General features: G+C 45.4%; 4 protein-coding genes across 4 annotated transcripts; 2 read left to right on the top strand and 2 right to left on the bottom strand.

The window, feature by feature from the left end:
* Positions 1 to 801: 801 nt before the first annotated feature.
* GL218_01339 (Target of rapamycin complex 2 subunit AVO2) lies at positions 802 to 4,337 on the bottom strand (the record flags this gene model as incomplete). The annotated part of the gene is made up of 4 exons (XM_033577805.1): positions 802 to 1,694; positions 1,751 to 1,982; positions 3,107 to 3,886; positions 4,314 to 4,337. The coding sequence occupies 4 exons, from the start codon at positions 4,335 to 4,337 to the stop codon at positions 802 to 804; spliced, it is 1,929 nt and encodes a 642-aa protein (XP_033439593.1).
* A 2,553-nt stretch (positions 4,338 to 6,890) lies between these two features.
* GL218_01338 (Arginase) lies at positions 6,891 to 8,030 on the top strand (the record flags this gene model as incomplete). The annotated part of the gene is made up of 3 exons (XM_033577804.1): positions 6,891 to 6,974; positions 7,055 to 7,638; positions 7,718 to 8,030. The coding sequence occupies 3 exons, from the start codon at positions 6,891 to 6,893 to the stop codon at positions 8,028 to 8,030; spliced, it is 981 nt and encodes a 326-aa protein (XP_033439594.1).
* A 1,731-nt stretch (positions 8,031 to 9,761) lies between these two features.
* Positions 9,762 to 10,503, top strand: GL218_01337 (uncharacterized protein; the record flags this gene model as incomplete). The annotated part of the gene is made up of 3 exons (XM_033577803.1): positions 9,762 to 9,955; positions 10,035 to 10,309; positions 10,403 to 10,503. The coding sequence occupies 3 exons, from the start codon at positions 9,762 to 9,764 to the stop codon at positions 10,501 to 10,503; spliced, it is 570 nt and encodes a 189-aa protein (XP_033439603.1).
* Positions 10,504 to 12,429: 1,926 nt separating this feature from the next.
* On the bottom strand, positions 12,430 to 14,536 carry GL218_01336 (Beta-1,2-xylosyltransferase 1; the record flags this gene model as incomplete). The annotated part of the gene is made up of 2 exons (XM_033577802.1): positions 12,430 to 13,529; positions 13,600 to 14,536. 2 exons carry the CDS (start codon positions 14,534 to 14,536, stop codon positions 12,430 to 12,432), a joined length of 2,037 nt encoding a protein of 678 aa, XP_033439604.1.
* Between the last annotated feature and the right edge of the window lie 502 nt (positions 14,537 to 15,038).

Here is a 15,038-nt window from a genome sequence, read left to right as displayed (position 1 = left end):
AGATGAGGTGTATTGAATATGTTTAGGTTGAATTGCAAATTGTCTAGTTGGACATGGACATTCTATCCTTATATACCTACCTTTCATACCAATAACTACCTCATTTATATATCATACCAGGTTTCAGCAAGGCTAGTTATCCCATAAAACTCCGAACATGGGTCAAAATATGTCTTGTCCCGTATATCATACCCATATCGGGAGTATTTTGGGATACTTCGTATTAGACCATCAGTAATATTAATCGTTATTAGTCGTTATTAGTCGTTACAGTCTCGCCCCCTGATCTGAGACTATGAAACTCTGTCCAAAAATCAAAAATGCCATTTCTAAGCTAATGCTTACTAATCCTCTCATTAAGCGTTAAGCGTTAAGCGTCTTTTAATTATTAATATTCTTCTATTCTTCTATTCTTCTTAGATTACCAATGACAAATATTATTCCTTTTTCGCTGTTCGTTTAATACCTCCTTATCCGTCTCACGATAGAAAATCATACTTGGCGTGTAATAAATTCCAAAAATATATATATTTGGCACCGTGCAATTGGACAATTGGACAATTTGTAGACAGTGCGATATTTTGAGATAAATTTGATTTAATAAGCATCGCAACTACCGAATACCTGGCTGGCTAGACTAGAAACATATATCGCTTATTGGCGCGCTGTTCAAAAACAAGATAAAATTACTGTGCGATGTAACCCCCATGAGGTACATATAAACCCCGAACGAAAGAAGAAAAAGCGGTCGCGATGGTCCTAGTTATAAATCAGCATCTAGGTACCTACGCATACTGGATATTAATCCTTTGTAATCCAAAGCCAGATCACCGGCTTCTCTCCCGTCCGTCCCGTCCGCGAACGATCCCAGCCTAGATCTCTTAGCGTCTTGGTCGTAGAGTCACCGTCACCAGAAAATGTGACTCCTCTATACCACTTTCCATTACCTCCCTGAATCACTTCGGTGACCTTGTTCTTCTTTGGACATGGGTTGAGAGCGCCAAAGCCCACTAGTAGTTCCGCCAACGTCGTGTTGACAGGCACATGGTAGGCACCAAAGTTCATCGACATACCTTCGGGGAGTCGCCAGGGGGCGGTCGACGATTTGACAACGTGAAGCTTCGTGTGTTCGGGCGGGAAAAAGTAGTTGTATCCAGGCTCGCAACCGACACCACCAGTGGAGTTGTTCAGGTTCAAAGCCGGGGCGTCAAGGTTAACAACCGGATGAGGGTTGGGCAGTCGGGGTCCTTGGCTAGGAAACACAGGGACTGGATGGTTATGTCCATTCTGAGGGATAACATACACCGGGGCCTGGTTATTCGGTCCGGGAACGACACCGCCGGGTAGACCAGAGATTCCCTGGTTCGGGAGGTAGTTATATCCACTGGAGCCGGTATAGACGACGCCAGGGACAACATTGCTATAGGACGGAGTAGCATTCGGGTTTGCAGTCTGGTCCGAGCCGAATTGCGGGTGCCATCCGTTTCCGAACGTCTGGGCGGCCATGATCGGTGCAAAGGCCGGCGTATAGCCCGTGTAGTTCCCGGGATAATGGACAAAGTGAGTAAAGAAATTGTCAAGGGACTCCCCTTGTAGTTCAGTACCGTTGTATTCGTTAGGGAAGTAATTAAGGTTAAGTTGTGTTTCTATGTTATCTCTAAAATATTCCTCTCCTTCGTCTATTTCAAAGTTCTCTGATGTAAAAATTAGTACAATACAGGCAAAGACAATAACAGGGTTAATGACCTACCAGTCACGTCAGATGCGTTAGATGTTAAGGACTCGGCAAACTCGGTAGTAGTGTTATCCCCGTATCCGATGAAAATCTCGATATGCCAGAGCTCATGGGCCTCGGAGTCGTAAAACGAACCGACAACCAGCCAAGCCCAGGAGCGTCGAGATGGATGAATCCAGAAGTATTGACCGATGATGAGCTTTGTAGCCGGGTAAGGCAATTCAACTAGAGTCTCTAGAGGATCCAGCTTGAAAGACAAGCAGAGCGTGTCTGCTTAAATAGTTTGGAACCTATTAAAGTAGTGTGCTGGAAGTAAGAACCTGTGTGGAGGACAGCAATAATTTGTAGTGAAGACTGTGCAGCTTTCCGTTCCAAGACAGTGTCATGGCTAGTGAACTGTTAAGATAATGTCGTGTTTGCTTCTATCACAGTACATCCAGCTACTAGGAGACTCAAGCGTGAGATGGTAGATTATAGTCATCATCACCAGACGAATAGGGGGCTTTAATGGTTAAGGGTACTCTACTAACAGACTCGGTGGTAGACCCGGGGAGTGAATCGTCCAGTAGATTCATCATCTGCTCAGTCACTTTCCTACCCAACTCATCTCATGTGATCACCGCTCTTCTTGGGATGGAAGATTGTAATACATGTACCAAACCAGTCTAAAATCCCCGCGTGCGAGATTATAGTATAGATAGAAAGACACCATAAAGATTCGACGTATAGTTGCTTTTTGGATTAGGTAATGGTCGTCGCGTACTGTAAGAGAGTACGTCAATGTAGCGCCCGACATTGACACTATAATTCGGAAGCCTAAAAGCGGCAAGCCATTCAATGACACTGCCGTTGTACGAGAATGCGGCAAACCCTAAATCAGACTAATATCTGCTTCATAAGTGGTGGTGCTAGACTGTGTTGTCCAGTCAGCCAAAGCCAAAGCCAGTGCCAAGTATTGACGCATTTCCAGCAAGTGATACAGTAAGTGTTAAGAGTAGTCACTTGCGGTAGACGTGGGATATGACCGCGACACTACTGCGAGGATTGGTCGTTATTGTTAAGGACAAAGTCAGTTGAATGATATCATCTTCGTCTTCGTGCCACAAGCGCTATTTTCGCAGACCTTGTCAAAAATCAACCTGAATACCAGATCCAGTGGTAACACAAACTTGGGACTTATTAGAAGTTTGCCAACTTGCCCAAAATGCGTAAATAAACAAGGGAGGAAAGTGGTTCCATAGCGTTTGCGGAGGCGGGAGACTCGGTTCCCCAGATAGGCGTCGTGAAACATCGTGAGGAATAATGCCGACGGGCCGCGCGAGTAAATACTTCATCAGTATGTAGTCGTGCCAAAACTTAACTTCAGTCTACCATGTTAATTTCTTCTTCGACCATTCGGACAGTGCCTCCCTTTCTCCCTTCCTCTACCTCGTTTTTAATTCGCCTTCGCTTCTCAACCTCAGAGACAAGTCCTTTGAGATAGACTTCAGCTTGTACTGTCGCGCTGTAGGCGATGGCGGTCCAACTCCACACATTTCTCTTCTCGGGGTCGGCCCCTGCAGCAAGCAAAGTCCGTAGAACGAGGAGGTTACCGTTGCTGCTAGCGAAGTGTAGAGCAGTATTCCCGTCGAGATCCGCATTTTGAACAGCATTTTGCGCCCCTCCAGGCGCATACGTGAGAAGAATTTGTAGCACCGTATCATGACCTCCCATGCTAGCCTCCATGATAGCATCCCTACCACGGATATCCCGTCGGGGGATAGATGCGGGATCGCTCTCGGCAAGAAACAAGACAACTTCCGTATGACCCGCGGCGGCGGCTAGCATCAAGGCTGTTTGATGGTCATCGTTCAAAGCCGGCGTAGGAAGCTCGTGACCGAGAGCAACCAAGACCTTGCATACTTGGAGGTGACCAAGGCTGGCAGCAAGATGAAGGCTCGAATTAGAGAGACCGGTTGCGGAATGGTCTGGGTTATGAATTAGACTTGGGTGAGATTTCACGATGCGGCGAACGAGTAAGGCATCGTTGCTATGGACTGCTCGTCGTAGTCTTTCGGATGGCTCGATCCTAAGGTACAGGATACGTATCAGATTTTGCGAGTGATTATTATGATGATTATTATGATGTAGAACCGCTAAAAGAACACTGTACTTACATGATGTTTTAGTATGTGAACGGATATCCACTAGAGAGATGCGAGGACGTGGTGATGCGCAGTCGACGAGTCAGTCTATGGCACCGCGCGGAGGCCGGCGCATACAGCAACCGAACCTAACCTCTAACAAGCAAACACTCGCGACTCGGATTTTTGCATATGTTAGGTTAGGTTAGGTACTTTAGGTACTTGTTAACTACGAAATACCGAAATTTTAGAAACTAAAACTGATGAAGAATTCGATGATTATCACGGCCCTGATTCAAGATACAGCCAGACAAGTCTTAGACAAACATAAGCAAGCAGGAGCTGACGTCGTTCTGTATGTCCAATTAGAGGTACCTAATTGATAGATCTCCCCCCGCAGAAGTGAGCGCAGGTACTTACCTAGGTATCTAGGTACCTCTATTTACCCCACCTACGTAGCATCGTTTCAGGTTTGACATGTTTATCCTTGCTTCCCGCGCACCTGCTGGGATATATATTAGGTACCTTAAGTACCTGGAGATATGCACCCCGAATTCGTAAAGTCTTTAATGTTCCTGTCTTCCATGCTATGTCATGCTGTATTTGTCACTTGCAAGAGCGTCTCTCGGATATAGGTAGTAGAAATATTAATTAGATACTGTACTTTCGAATTGTTCTTTAGTTACCCGATTCTCAACATTGTTGGATTGTAATAATAAATGCGAGCTAAATAATTTGGACCATCAGGCGTCAGACAGTCTCAGGTCAGCTTGATTCTAGTAACTGCAGATCCTGGTTAGAGCAAATTATCTCAATAAAGTCTATAAAACCAAAGTCGCAATTTCTATACCAGTTTTCCAAAAAGTCACCTGCAAGTAATCAAATCTCCAGTCAAGATATTCTTGACAGGCCTGATAAGTACCTGTTTAGAACCCTACCTCCATCCCGAACTACGTAAAGGCAGGTAGGACAACGGCATGACTCCGAAAGACCAATCATAGTGTTAAGGTATTCTCGTGCCTCCGATAATAGTTATATTTTAAACAGTCTCTATGGTTCTTTACAAAACATTCTATCATACTTAAGTAGATATTGCTTAGTGAGAGAGTTTTCTAACTACTATAGATGTAGCCTCTATAACCGAGACTTTGAACATGGTAAACTCTATAACTATGTGTATAGGGCCATAAGTTCATCGATATTAACACAATATTTGGTGTCTTAAATCCAGTATTGCCCATGTGGTATTTTATTACCTTTAATCGAAAAGATGCAATTCAAACATAACTAATACGCTTTCGCGTAGTTAGGTAGTTATATTAATATAAAGATAATACTACCGTACGAAAGCTAATATTTAGGAATTGACCAAGTAAAGTTGTATAGCGGACTTAATCGGATTCTAAATGGCATTATGAGTATTCTGTTGACACGTCAAGTATAAGTCTATGCAGGCAATATTAAGCATATTAAGCATCACACGTCCAAGTTTAAGCCGGGTAAACCCTTTTCAAGCCCACTACTAATTAAATAGTCAATTTTTATTTTAATTAGTTATTAGAGTAATCACATACGCTAGTAAACTACGTAGGTCGGCGTCGTGGCCATTCGCTTAATACTGTAGATAAGACAGCTCTGTTAGTTTATGCCCCCTAGAAATCGCTTCTATGTAGCAAGCCTTGAAATCAAGATGTGGGTTACGTTTTGGAGAGACAACGGAAATAAAGATACAGTAGCTTTGCTAATGACCTTCCCATTCCCGCACCCTGAAGCAGAATCGGCTTATCTAGAACAACTTATTGAACGGCATCGACTTTCACCCAGGCCAGGAGGCCACATGCATATAAGCAAGTTTGATAAGGTGGTGTTGATTGAACGGCTGAAATAAATCGGACCGTCCATATGAGGTGGGCGGTAATCGTATCTACTACTGGGCTTCCGGATCTAGATTGTTGGGGAAATTATCTAGAGCTATCTTTCGGTACGTTGATTGATGGTTTATCGACGCTATTACTTAAGATGATATCGTATTGCAGTAATATAACATAAACTAAAGGAAGAAGTCATGGGAGAAAGGAGAGATGTGTGTCATGAGTTGAAAATCGCTGACGGTACGTCGGCTAAGCTGTAGCCGTTAAAAGCAAAGCGCCGGTTTGAAGCGGCTTTGCTCGACCAAGCAGCCAAGGCAGGAAGCAAGATCATCGTGGGGATCTATGTACGTAAGAGGTCTAACTATCTAACTTATACTAGGTTATATAGAGGAAAATGCAGGGGAAAGAGGTAGTATTGACCTAATAGAATTTGGTATTCTTCTTGTACGCCGATGCCGGTGGTGGGTTGGAATCTCTACTATAGTAGAGGGACATATTAGTGATGACGAGTGCGGCGGTAAGTTATGTAGGTACCTACCTCTAAAGACAAAGCTGTTTTTTAATTTCTACCATTTTACGTACTGCATTCTTGGTGCTGAACATGGGATAATGCACCTAAGGGTTTAGGGCATTGTAGTGGCTTATTTAGGTTAGGTAGGTCTAGGAGCATATATCTCCATGTGGCTACCCGGATTGATTAGATTACAGTGCATATAGGTGCAGTTCTTACCTGTAGGCCACCAATATGCGATACCTATCAAGGTAGTTGCCGGTACTTTCCATCTTTAACCCCCACCGCTCGGTACACGGGTTAGCCTTTAAAAGCTTAGAACGTATATGCACTGAAGAGGGACACGAAGGAGTAGTGGGAAGAAACAAGTAGCGCCGCTGTCATGTGCCAAAAAATTTATGAGATATCGGAAAGGTAGGACCGACTTTTTTAAGCTTCCAACAATTTCTCGCTTGAGATTCTTGTATTTATAAAGACTCTTAAACTTTTAACACGTATACTCTGACATACTCTCCAATTGCTACCATTAGATAGACAAGTTGGATTTGTTAGACCGGCGGACTAGTTATAATAGCTGTCTCTCGACTCGATTGTATATCACCAGCACTACTCCCCTCTTTAAACTCATATAAGAAACAAGGCTAGCAACAATGAACACCTCCATGGTTAAGTCCAAGTTTCTTTCCCACCCCGAGGACCTCGGCGTTGTTGCCGTCGGTTTCTCAGGTGGACAGGTATGATGAACCGCAATTGCTATAACTACCCCCCTCGGAATATCGCAGCAGCTTACAATACGGCTATTATTCACTTATAGTGTAAGCCTGGAGTTGATGCCGCTCCTTCGGCTCTGATCGAGTCTGGATTACTTAGCCAGCTTCGAGACGAGCTCAACTATAAGCTACACGGTCACGACACTGTACACTCGTACACCGATCTTGTCCCGAAAGATGACCCCCCTTTCCGGAACATGAAGAACCCCAAGGCCGTAAGCAGCGTCACTGAGCGTCTCTGCGACCAAGTATACGAACACGCCAAAGAAGGAAGAATGGTTTTGACCTTAGGTGGCGACCATTCCATCGCAATTGGCACCATCGCCGGTTCAGCTAAGGCCACACGGGAACGGCTCGGCCGCGAGATCGCGGTTATCTGGGTAGACGCACATTCCGATATTAACACGCCCGAGACGAGCGATTCCGGTAATGTCCACGGGATGCCCGTGAGCTTCATCACCGGCCTTGCCAAGGAAGAAAAACCTGAGTACTTCGGCTGGCTAAAGCCTGAGCATCTCATCAGCGTGAAGAAGCTCGTATATATTGGTCTGCGAGACGTAGATGCGGGCGAGAAGCGCATCCTTCGCGAGAACAACATCAAGGCATTCAGCATGTTCGATATCGACCGGTATAGATCCCTCCCCCACCCCCTTCATAGTTATATGTTGTCTAGAAACGTACTGACATGCGGCTGCGCCTTGGTATAGATATGGTATCGGTCGTGTCGTAGAGATGGCGCTAGCGCATATCGGTGCAGACACTCCAATCCACTTATCCTTTGACGTCGACGCGCTCGATCCCATGTGGGCACCTAGCACAGGAACGCCAGTCAGGGGAGGATTAACGCTGCGCGAAGGAGACTATATCTGCGAGAGCGTCCATCTAACAGGAAGCCTCGTGGCTGTGGATCTCGTCGAGGTCAACCCGAGTTTGGCACCGGAAGTCGAGTTGGGAGCTCACGAGACAGTTCGTGCAGGATGTTCGCTGGTGCGATGCGCTCTGGGTGAATCTTTGCTATAAACTGATTAAGATGGCGAATGCGATTAGGGTCTGTCCATGTCACAGGAGACATGAGTATGCTGTCAATCCATTGAGTATAATACTCGGATCATGACGGCGGCGGTTTAGTATATATATGGGATACATGTGTTTACACATGCTCTGGGGATTGGTTAAACTAGACTAGACGGTGTCTACTCATAGAGGAAATGGGCAGCAAGCCTTAGCAAGGACAACAAAACGAAGTATGAACTCCAACCTTGAAGTATATTGGTCGATAGTTGATTTAAGTAAGGTACCTAAGGTAGCTGAAGTGGAGTTAGGTATTGAATCATCACATGTAGAATAAAACGTGCGAGATCAGGCAATACCTTAACAGTATAAGTACATCTATATAGTACATCTATATATCCAGGGGTCGTCCCCAACTTTAAGGTAGCATGGTCTTGGCAGATGATCTTGTATCTTATAGGAAGAACCTTACATTCATCACAGCACGGCTTTGTGCCTTACAAATTACCAGCCACCATAGTTTCTTCATCACAATTTTCCCCCTCTGTGATTTAATAGGCGCTAAAGAGAAAGAGCGTTACAATGTTCCTCATACAGGTAATTACCTCGCATACATCGGGGTAACGTAAGGTAGAATTTATCCCTAATGCAAATCTATAAGCGCTAAATTGTTGTCTCTTTAATCTTCCTTGAATAAACAAGTCTCAAATTTCATGCTATTTCTATGGTTATACAATACTTACCTAACTATCAACTACATAACTACCTATTCATATCAAATCTCTAGCATTGCCGATCCTTTATCCTAGTCCTAATAGTATCACTTAACCAGGTATAGGTACCAGTAATTAAGGTACCTAGGATTAGGTACGCCAACAGGTCCCGCTCATCCCGCTCGGCGTCTCGGTGCGCTGCCGAAGAAAAAAAAACCCTTCCAGCGCCTTGTTCACTATTACGAATATTTCGTATCAGCTCGTGTAGCTGTAGCTCCAATTCCACAATCTATCCCTCACACAACGACGACGACTCGAGACTGTACCACGTAGTTCTTTTCTGCGCGAGCCTGTCTGACAATCTGACAGCGCACGATCGAAAGCGGATGCGCCCAGTCTCGCGGGGCTCCGGCACCTGCATTTGCTCAGAAAAGGCGATCCAATCAGCCCTCTAACACATCGATCGGCCGCGTGCGAAGCAGCTCTGAGCTGGCAGTTGGTTGTGGTTCTACTTCGTCAGGCTTCTAAAAAGTTAGGCGATTCGGGAAATTAATAGGATTATAATTATAATTGCAATTAACCATATGACGACGCCCCTCGACTATTAGAGCTATTTGCCGTCAGAATCGCCGTCGCGAACCCAATTCCTGTTTGGACAAACGACGTCTTAGGGAGATAGAAATATTATACCTTGTAACAACAATCGCTAGGCGGGACGGGTCCGGGAAAGACAAACACGCGGTTAGATAGAGGTATTGTCGGGTCGAATATCGAATATCTCGAGTCCTCTCTAGGAAAAGACGCTCTTGTCGAGGAGGAGAGCGTCAATTCAACTTCACCTTAGAAAAATTAGGACGGGCGAATATCTTACCTTTGCATTACGCGCTTTCGACGTTGGACGGAACGAACTCGACTTTAATAGAGCTCCAGTCTCGCATTGCTTATACTCCCTAGAGTCAAACGCGCAAACGCAAGCAAACGCAAGCAAACGCAAGCAAACGCAAGCAAACGCAACCCAAAATCTATAATGGCTACATCAATAGTAACCGGTTCCGACTCGGTCGTCTACGAGCGCCGGATAGCCCGTATCCATAGATACCACTGGCCTGCTATTCAACTTAACGTGTGGATGCTCATAATGCTAGCCGCATCGTGCTGCATCATTGGTATCTTCGCTACCTTTATCGGTGTCCAACAACAGCTGGAACTCTATGTTCCCTGGTGAGCAGATTTTATCCTACCCGCCCTCTTAAGTGCAATGGGATCGATTGTTTTCTAACTCAAGTCTGTTCTCGCGCAGGTACTTCCCTTATTTTATCACCGTGTCAGCATTAACAATCGTCTACGTTGCTACGCTGCTATGGCTTATAGCCCAACGACGGCTTCTCCCTTCTATAGTCATCCTCGGCTCTTTCATGTTCTTTGTGCTCTGGATGGTAGGCCTCATCGTCGTCAGTATTGAGTTATGGGGCCCCGTCGGTTCCGTCAGCTCGAATTGTAACCTTTTGGTATGGAGCACGTCGCCCACGGGAAATAACCAAGGGACATTGGCGTGGCTGGAGCAAAGATCTATATGTGAGCAATCCCCGGGTTCGATCCCTTCTAACAATCATTTACTGCGTATCTACTCATTTTTGCTTGGTATTTTACTAACACTTCCTTCGGAAGGCCAATCGTGGCAAGCAGTTTTTGCTTTCGCTCTGATCGGGTGCATATTTTTACTGTGGATTATCGTGATGGCGATACAAGTGTTTTACGATGACGCTTAAAATTTTACGAGATGTACGGTTTCATGTACGGAGTGAGCCATTGTGTTCTCTATTCGTACTGGTTTATGTGTTATGTCTCATGGACTTACTACTACGCGTATAACCTGATTATTTATTAGAGCAAGATGATTGGCTACACGACGAAAGTGTCCGGCGTTTCGGTGTACAGATGTTGAGTTTGAACTTTTTTATTTAAATATTTTCTATTTGAGAGATATGCCCATCTTTCCTGGGTGGGTTGACTAGTAACCCATTGCTTCATACCCTTTCTTCGCGATTAAGGAGCGACGAATTACTGGATAATCCAGATGTCAGTTATAACCCTCTATAGCTATTTGTCGGTAGCCTTTCCATGTGAAGGATTGATTAAATATTATATCCGCAGTATATCCTCCCTTATATAATTCGACAGCGCGATGTTCGCACTTAGTTGGAAAACTTAGGGTCGACTTTGCTTCTACATGCCAATTACTGTTAATTTCCCAAGAAGAAATTATTAAGGGTTGATTGGGGTTTACGTACCCAGTCGCCTTCTCATACATGTTGCGAGCCTTGTCTGTGCCGCTCTCTAGTTGCGAGTCGGAGAGCTTGCCTCCCTGCTTCTTGTTCATGAATCCGGCGACTAGTACATTGTCATGTTAGACATCGAACTTAAAGAAAGAGAGAGAGAGATAACTTGTGCAAATCAAATGGGACCGACTTACTTCTGTCTCCGACGTCTTTCTTCTCGCCAGTCTGTTGGGCACCGGTGTTGCTGCCAGTGTTTTGCGAGTTACCGCTAGCGAAGTTCTTGAGGGCATCCATAATGATAAATGTTGAGTAGTTCTAGGTACTTGTTGGTGAGTAATATAGATAGGTTAGGTAGATAGATATTTTAGAATAAATGTTTGAAGTTGTATAGAGTATGAAAGACCAATAATGTATAGACCACCTGAGAAGATATCCTCAGCTTTATACCGTCGTAGCTTCGACTCTCTTTTTACAAAGCTCACCGCGTTCGGTATGTCTGACATGTGTGATGACGTGCACTAAACGCCAAGGTACGTAATTCAAGGTTTGTGCCAATCTCGATCTATACCTACCTACCTCACTTTTACCTAGGTACTTTAAATCGGTTTTTTTTTTCTTGCTTTGCATTCCATGTCTCGGTTTGTTCGGATAAAATGGCATAGAAGGATCATCGGAGAGATATCATTGTCTTACCATGAACTTGCTTCCGTAAACTTGCACAAGTCCCGATTATCAATACTAAAATTGGTAGGGATTATGTAATTGTCGTAGTTATACCTAGGTAGTTGTAGAACATTGCCGCTACGTCATACTTATAACATCACTATATTCATTCATAGGTAGATATGCACCTATATCCATGTCTCGTGTTTTCAACTGTAAATATATCGTATAGCAAGAAGACCCCTGGCTATAGAAGTAAATATACAAGTTTTAGCACTGCTAAGTTGCCATTATTCCGAGTGCATGCATTAGTCTAACATTATTGTAGTTGTTCCTGGTGGGAGGTCCCGTTACTATTGTTCAGGGGTAAACGGAACCCCATCATATCGAGCTCTCCAATGTCATATCAAGTCAACGTAAATGTAGATCAATACCTTCAATTAACAAAGCCAAGGGCCGAGTAGTTAAAAATAAAAATAAAAATATTGAGGTACTTTCTTAATTTCGCTACCACAGGTAGCCACCTAGAGACTTCAATGTTCGTCTTTAAATACACCATCCAACGCCGGTTACCCAGACCAATTGGTCATATGCTCGAGCTTATCTGCTCCATGCTGGCATGCCAACATTTCAATGCCTTAACCCACCCTAACGCCGTCCTCGTATTGGTATATCGACGATGTTATACACTAAAGTTCGTCATCTAAAGGGTATGTGTCATGATTAGTTACTTTCGTCCTTCATATCTCCTCTTCACGACAGCAAATCGTCAACCCAGCCCATGATTTCTCTTCGGTCGTCCGCGATTCGCGCATACTCCAACAGCAACCGCAGCACATAGATTTGCATATCTTCTTTCCTGAGCACCTTTTCAGCCCAGGCCTTTCCGTCCGTCGCGATCTTCTCGGCTACTTCGTCGTGTCCAGGAACGCCGTCGTTGTAGCCGAGGAAATATTCCATGATACCATAGTAATCGCTGAATCGGTTATCCATCGGCACGAAGTGCTTCCAGGCCACTAGACGGCTGTCGTGCCACTCGCGCCAGAGCGTGCTCTTTATGGGCAAACTCGTACTTCGTAGGAAGCCTAGGTAGCGCCCCGAGAATGAGTTGCCATCAATGTCGGGAAGATACTTGTAGTAAAACTGAACCGCTAGCTTCTGGCCGAGTACCGTTTCGTAGTGCTCATCAGTATATATACAGTGCCCGTCTTTCTGTTCGGGCTCTACGTCAGGGTTACAGAACAGGTCGGTGAAGCCAACATCAGACCACTGCGATACCCACGCACCCAATCGCCTCTCCTTTTGCGCCGCTAGACCGTAGGTCGCGCTAGGCAGTTCGAAATTGATTGGCGCCTCGATATCCTCCTCGGCGCGCTGGAGCTTAGTTCCGTTGTTCATCGAGACGAATCGATGTCGCTGAAAGCCCTTCCAGTTCGATTCAGTATTGCGGCCGCCGGTAGCCACGCCACGCCAGATGAGAGGGCCGATCTTGCTATCCCACGACGGCCCATGGTCATCTCCTCCGGTAAATCTTTCCTCCTCGTTCCAATACATGGGAGCCGGAAGAAGGATTTCATTGTTAGTGGCCAGCTTGCTTCCTCCAAACATCGGGAAGAGAACCTTGGTCGCAGACGTTGTGAGGGGCCGTATAAAGATACCTTCAAGTCCTTGTAGATCGGGCTGGTGGCAAAATTCGGCCGAGAGCGTCGAGTTGGCCACATATCCTTGATATTGATGGGGTGTTGCCCACTCCGGGGAGAAGCTAGGTTTGCCGTCGAACGAACTAAGGGCGGGCTGTTTGCGGGCAGGGCTGTCAGGAGGGCAACCTCGACGAGCGATTAACCAGTACGGGTCTACAAATTGTTAGCATATACAAATATTCTTCACGTCTACCCTGCAGTGGCAATGAATGGTTGGTCCTACTTGTGTCTTCCCAGTCCTTATCGACAGTATGAACAGACTTGTCCTCGTGCTTAACCGGGGGTGGCAACTTCTGGAACTCGTTGACGATACTTTTAGCGGGATTCAAAATTCGGCTCTGCTTTTCCTTCTTCATGTAGGCATTGATATCCTCCCACGGTACTACAAGTCGCGGCTCGTCCATTGCGTTTAGAGCGATATCCATGTCGGGTAGCAAATGCTCGATAGTTTGAATCATGTCTAACCAGATCTGAGTCCAAAACCAATCGCTCTCGGCACTCGCATTGCCGTTGCGTATGTTAATAACCATCTCGTAGCCCGATGCCTCATCACGAATGCTAGAAGGTTCCAGCCCCCAAAATGGATTTAGGTCGTGATAAATCTGGTCAAAGAAATCTTCGACTATGACTGCATCATTCTCCTTCGCGAACTCGTACCACTTATCGAAACCTGGAGGCGGATGCCGCCCGCGACGTTTACGATAAGCTTGGGCAGCTTCGGCCAGCGTGTTCGACTCCTTGGTTAGCAGGTCTTTGAAATCTTTATCAGCAATTTTGATTAGCTGGTCGATAGGGTGGTCCGTAGCGGGTTTCGGCGGAGCTGGTTGGACGGGTTGGACAGGTTTCGATTCGTGTACTGGCTTGTCTTCGTCGTCTTTATTTCCATCGTCCAGATCTCCGTGAACAGGTTTCTGATTGGTAGACGGATTCTTGGCGGGTTGATCAACAATGTCAGGTGTCCCATGGTCGTAAGAAGCGGGGGGGGATGACGATAATGAGGATTTGAAGGAATCGCGATCGGAAGTTAAATAGGAATTAGGTGTTTGGACCTCTTGGGGCTTATTAGAGAGGTAGTAGAAGATACCGAGGAGGAGCACGGCCGGGAAAATGTATCGGATGAGGTGAGAGGGCCTCCTCGGTGGAAAAGCGGGCGAGCGCATGGTAAGGGAGAGACGTCGGCCGCCCTAAAGACGGCGCCGGGACGTCGACACTACTTCGAAGATGGGATGAAACGTTTCGTAGCGCGCGCTCGAAGATGCTGGCACGGTTCGAGTAGAGTAAGATGGGGAGGCTCCCGGTCTGGCTTAAAAGTCAAATGTGTTAGCAATGATAGAAGGGAAAATCGGTAGAACGATATCAAAAACTTTGTTTTCGCAACAAACGATTGGATGTTAAGTGTTTACAAGGAAAGGCCAAGAAAGAAAAAAAGATAGTAGACGTAAAAGACAGACGAGAATAAACTAGGAGCAGACGGATTCAATCCTATAAAAATATGTAGGAGACAAAATAGGACTCGAGGGAAAATATTATGAGGAGACAATATGATACAAATTATTGAGGCGGAGTGGTGTAATTCAGTGGGCAGATCTGGGTGACAGGTTTTACTAACCATGTAACTTGACTACATGTATCTCATGACAGGTACAAATTGCGCTTTGACTT

The sequence above is a fragment of the Daldinia childiae genome (genome assembly GCF_008694065.1).
Source record: "Daldinia childiae strain JS-1345 chromosome Unknown Scaffold2, whole genome shotgun sequence".
Taxonomy (NCBI): Eukaryota; Fungi; Ascomycota; class Sordariomycetes; order Xylariales; family Hypoxylaceae; genus Daldinia; species Daldinia childiae.
The sequence above is the reverse complement of the archived record's forward strand: the minus strand, read 5'-3'. Positions and strand labels throughout refer to the sequence as shown.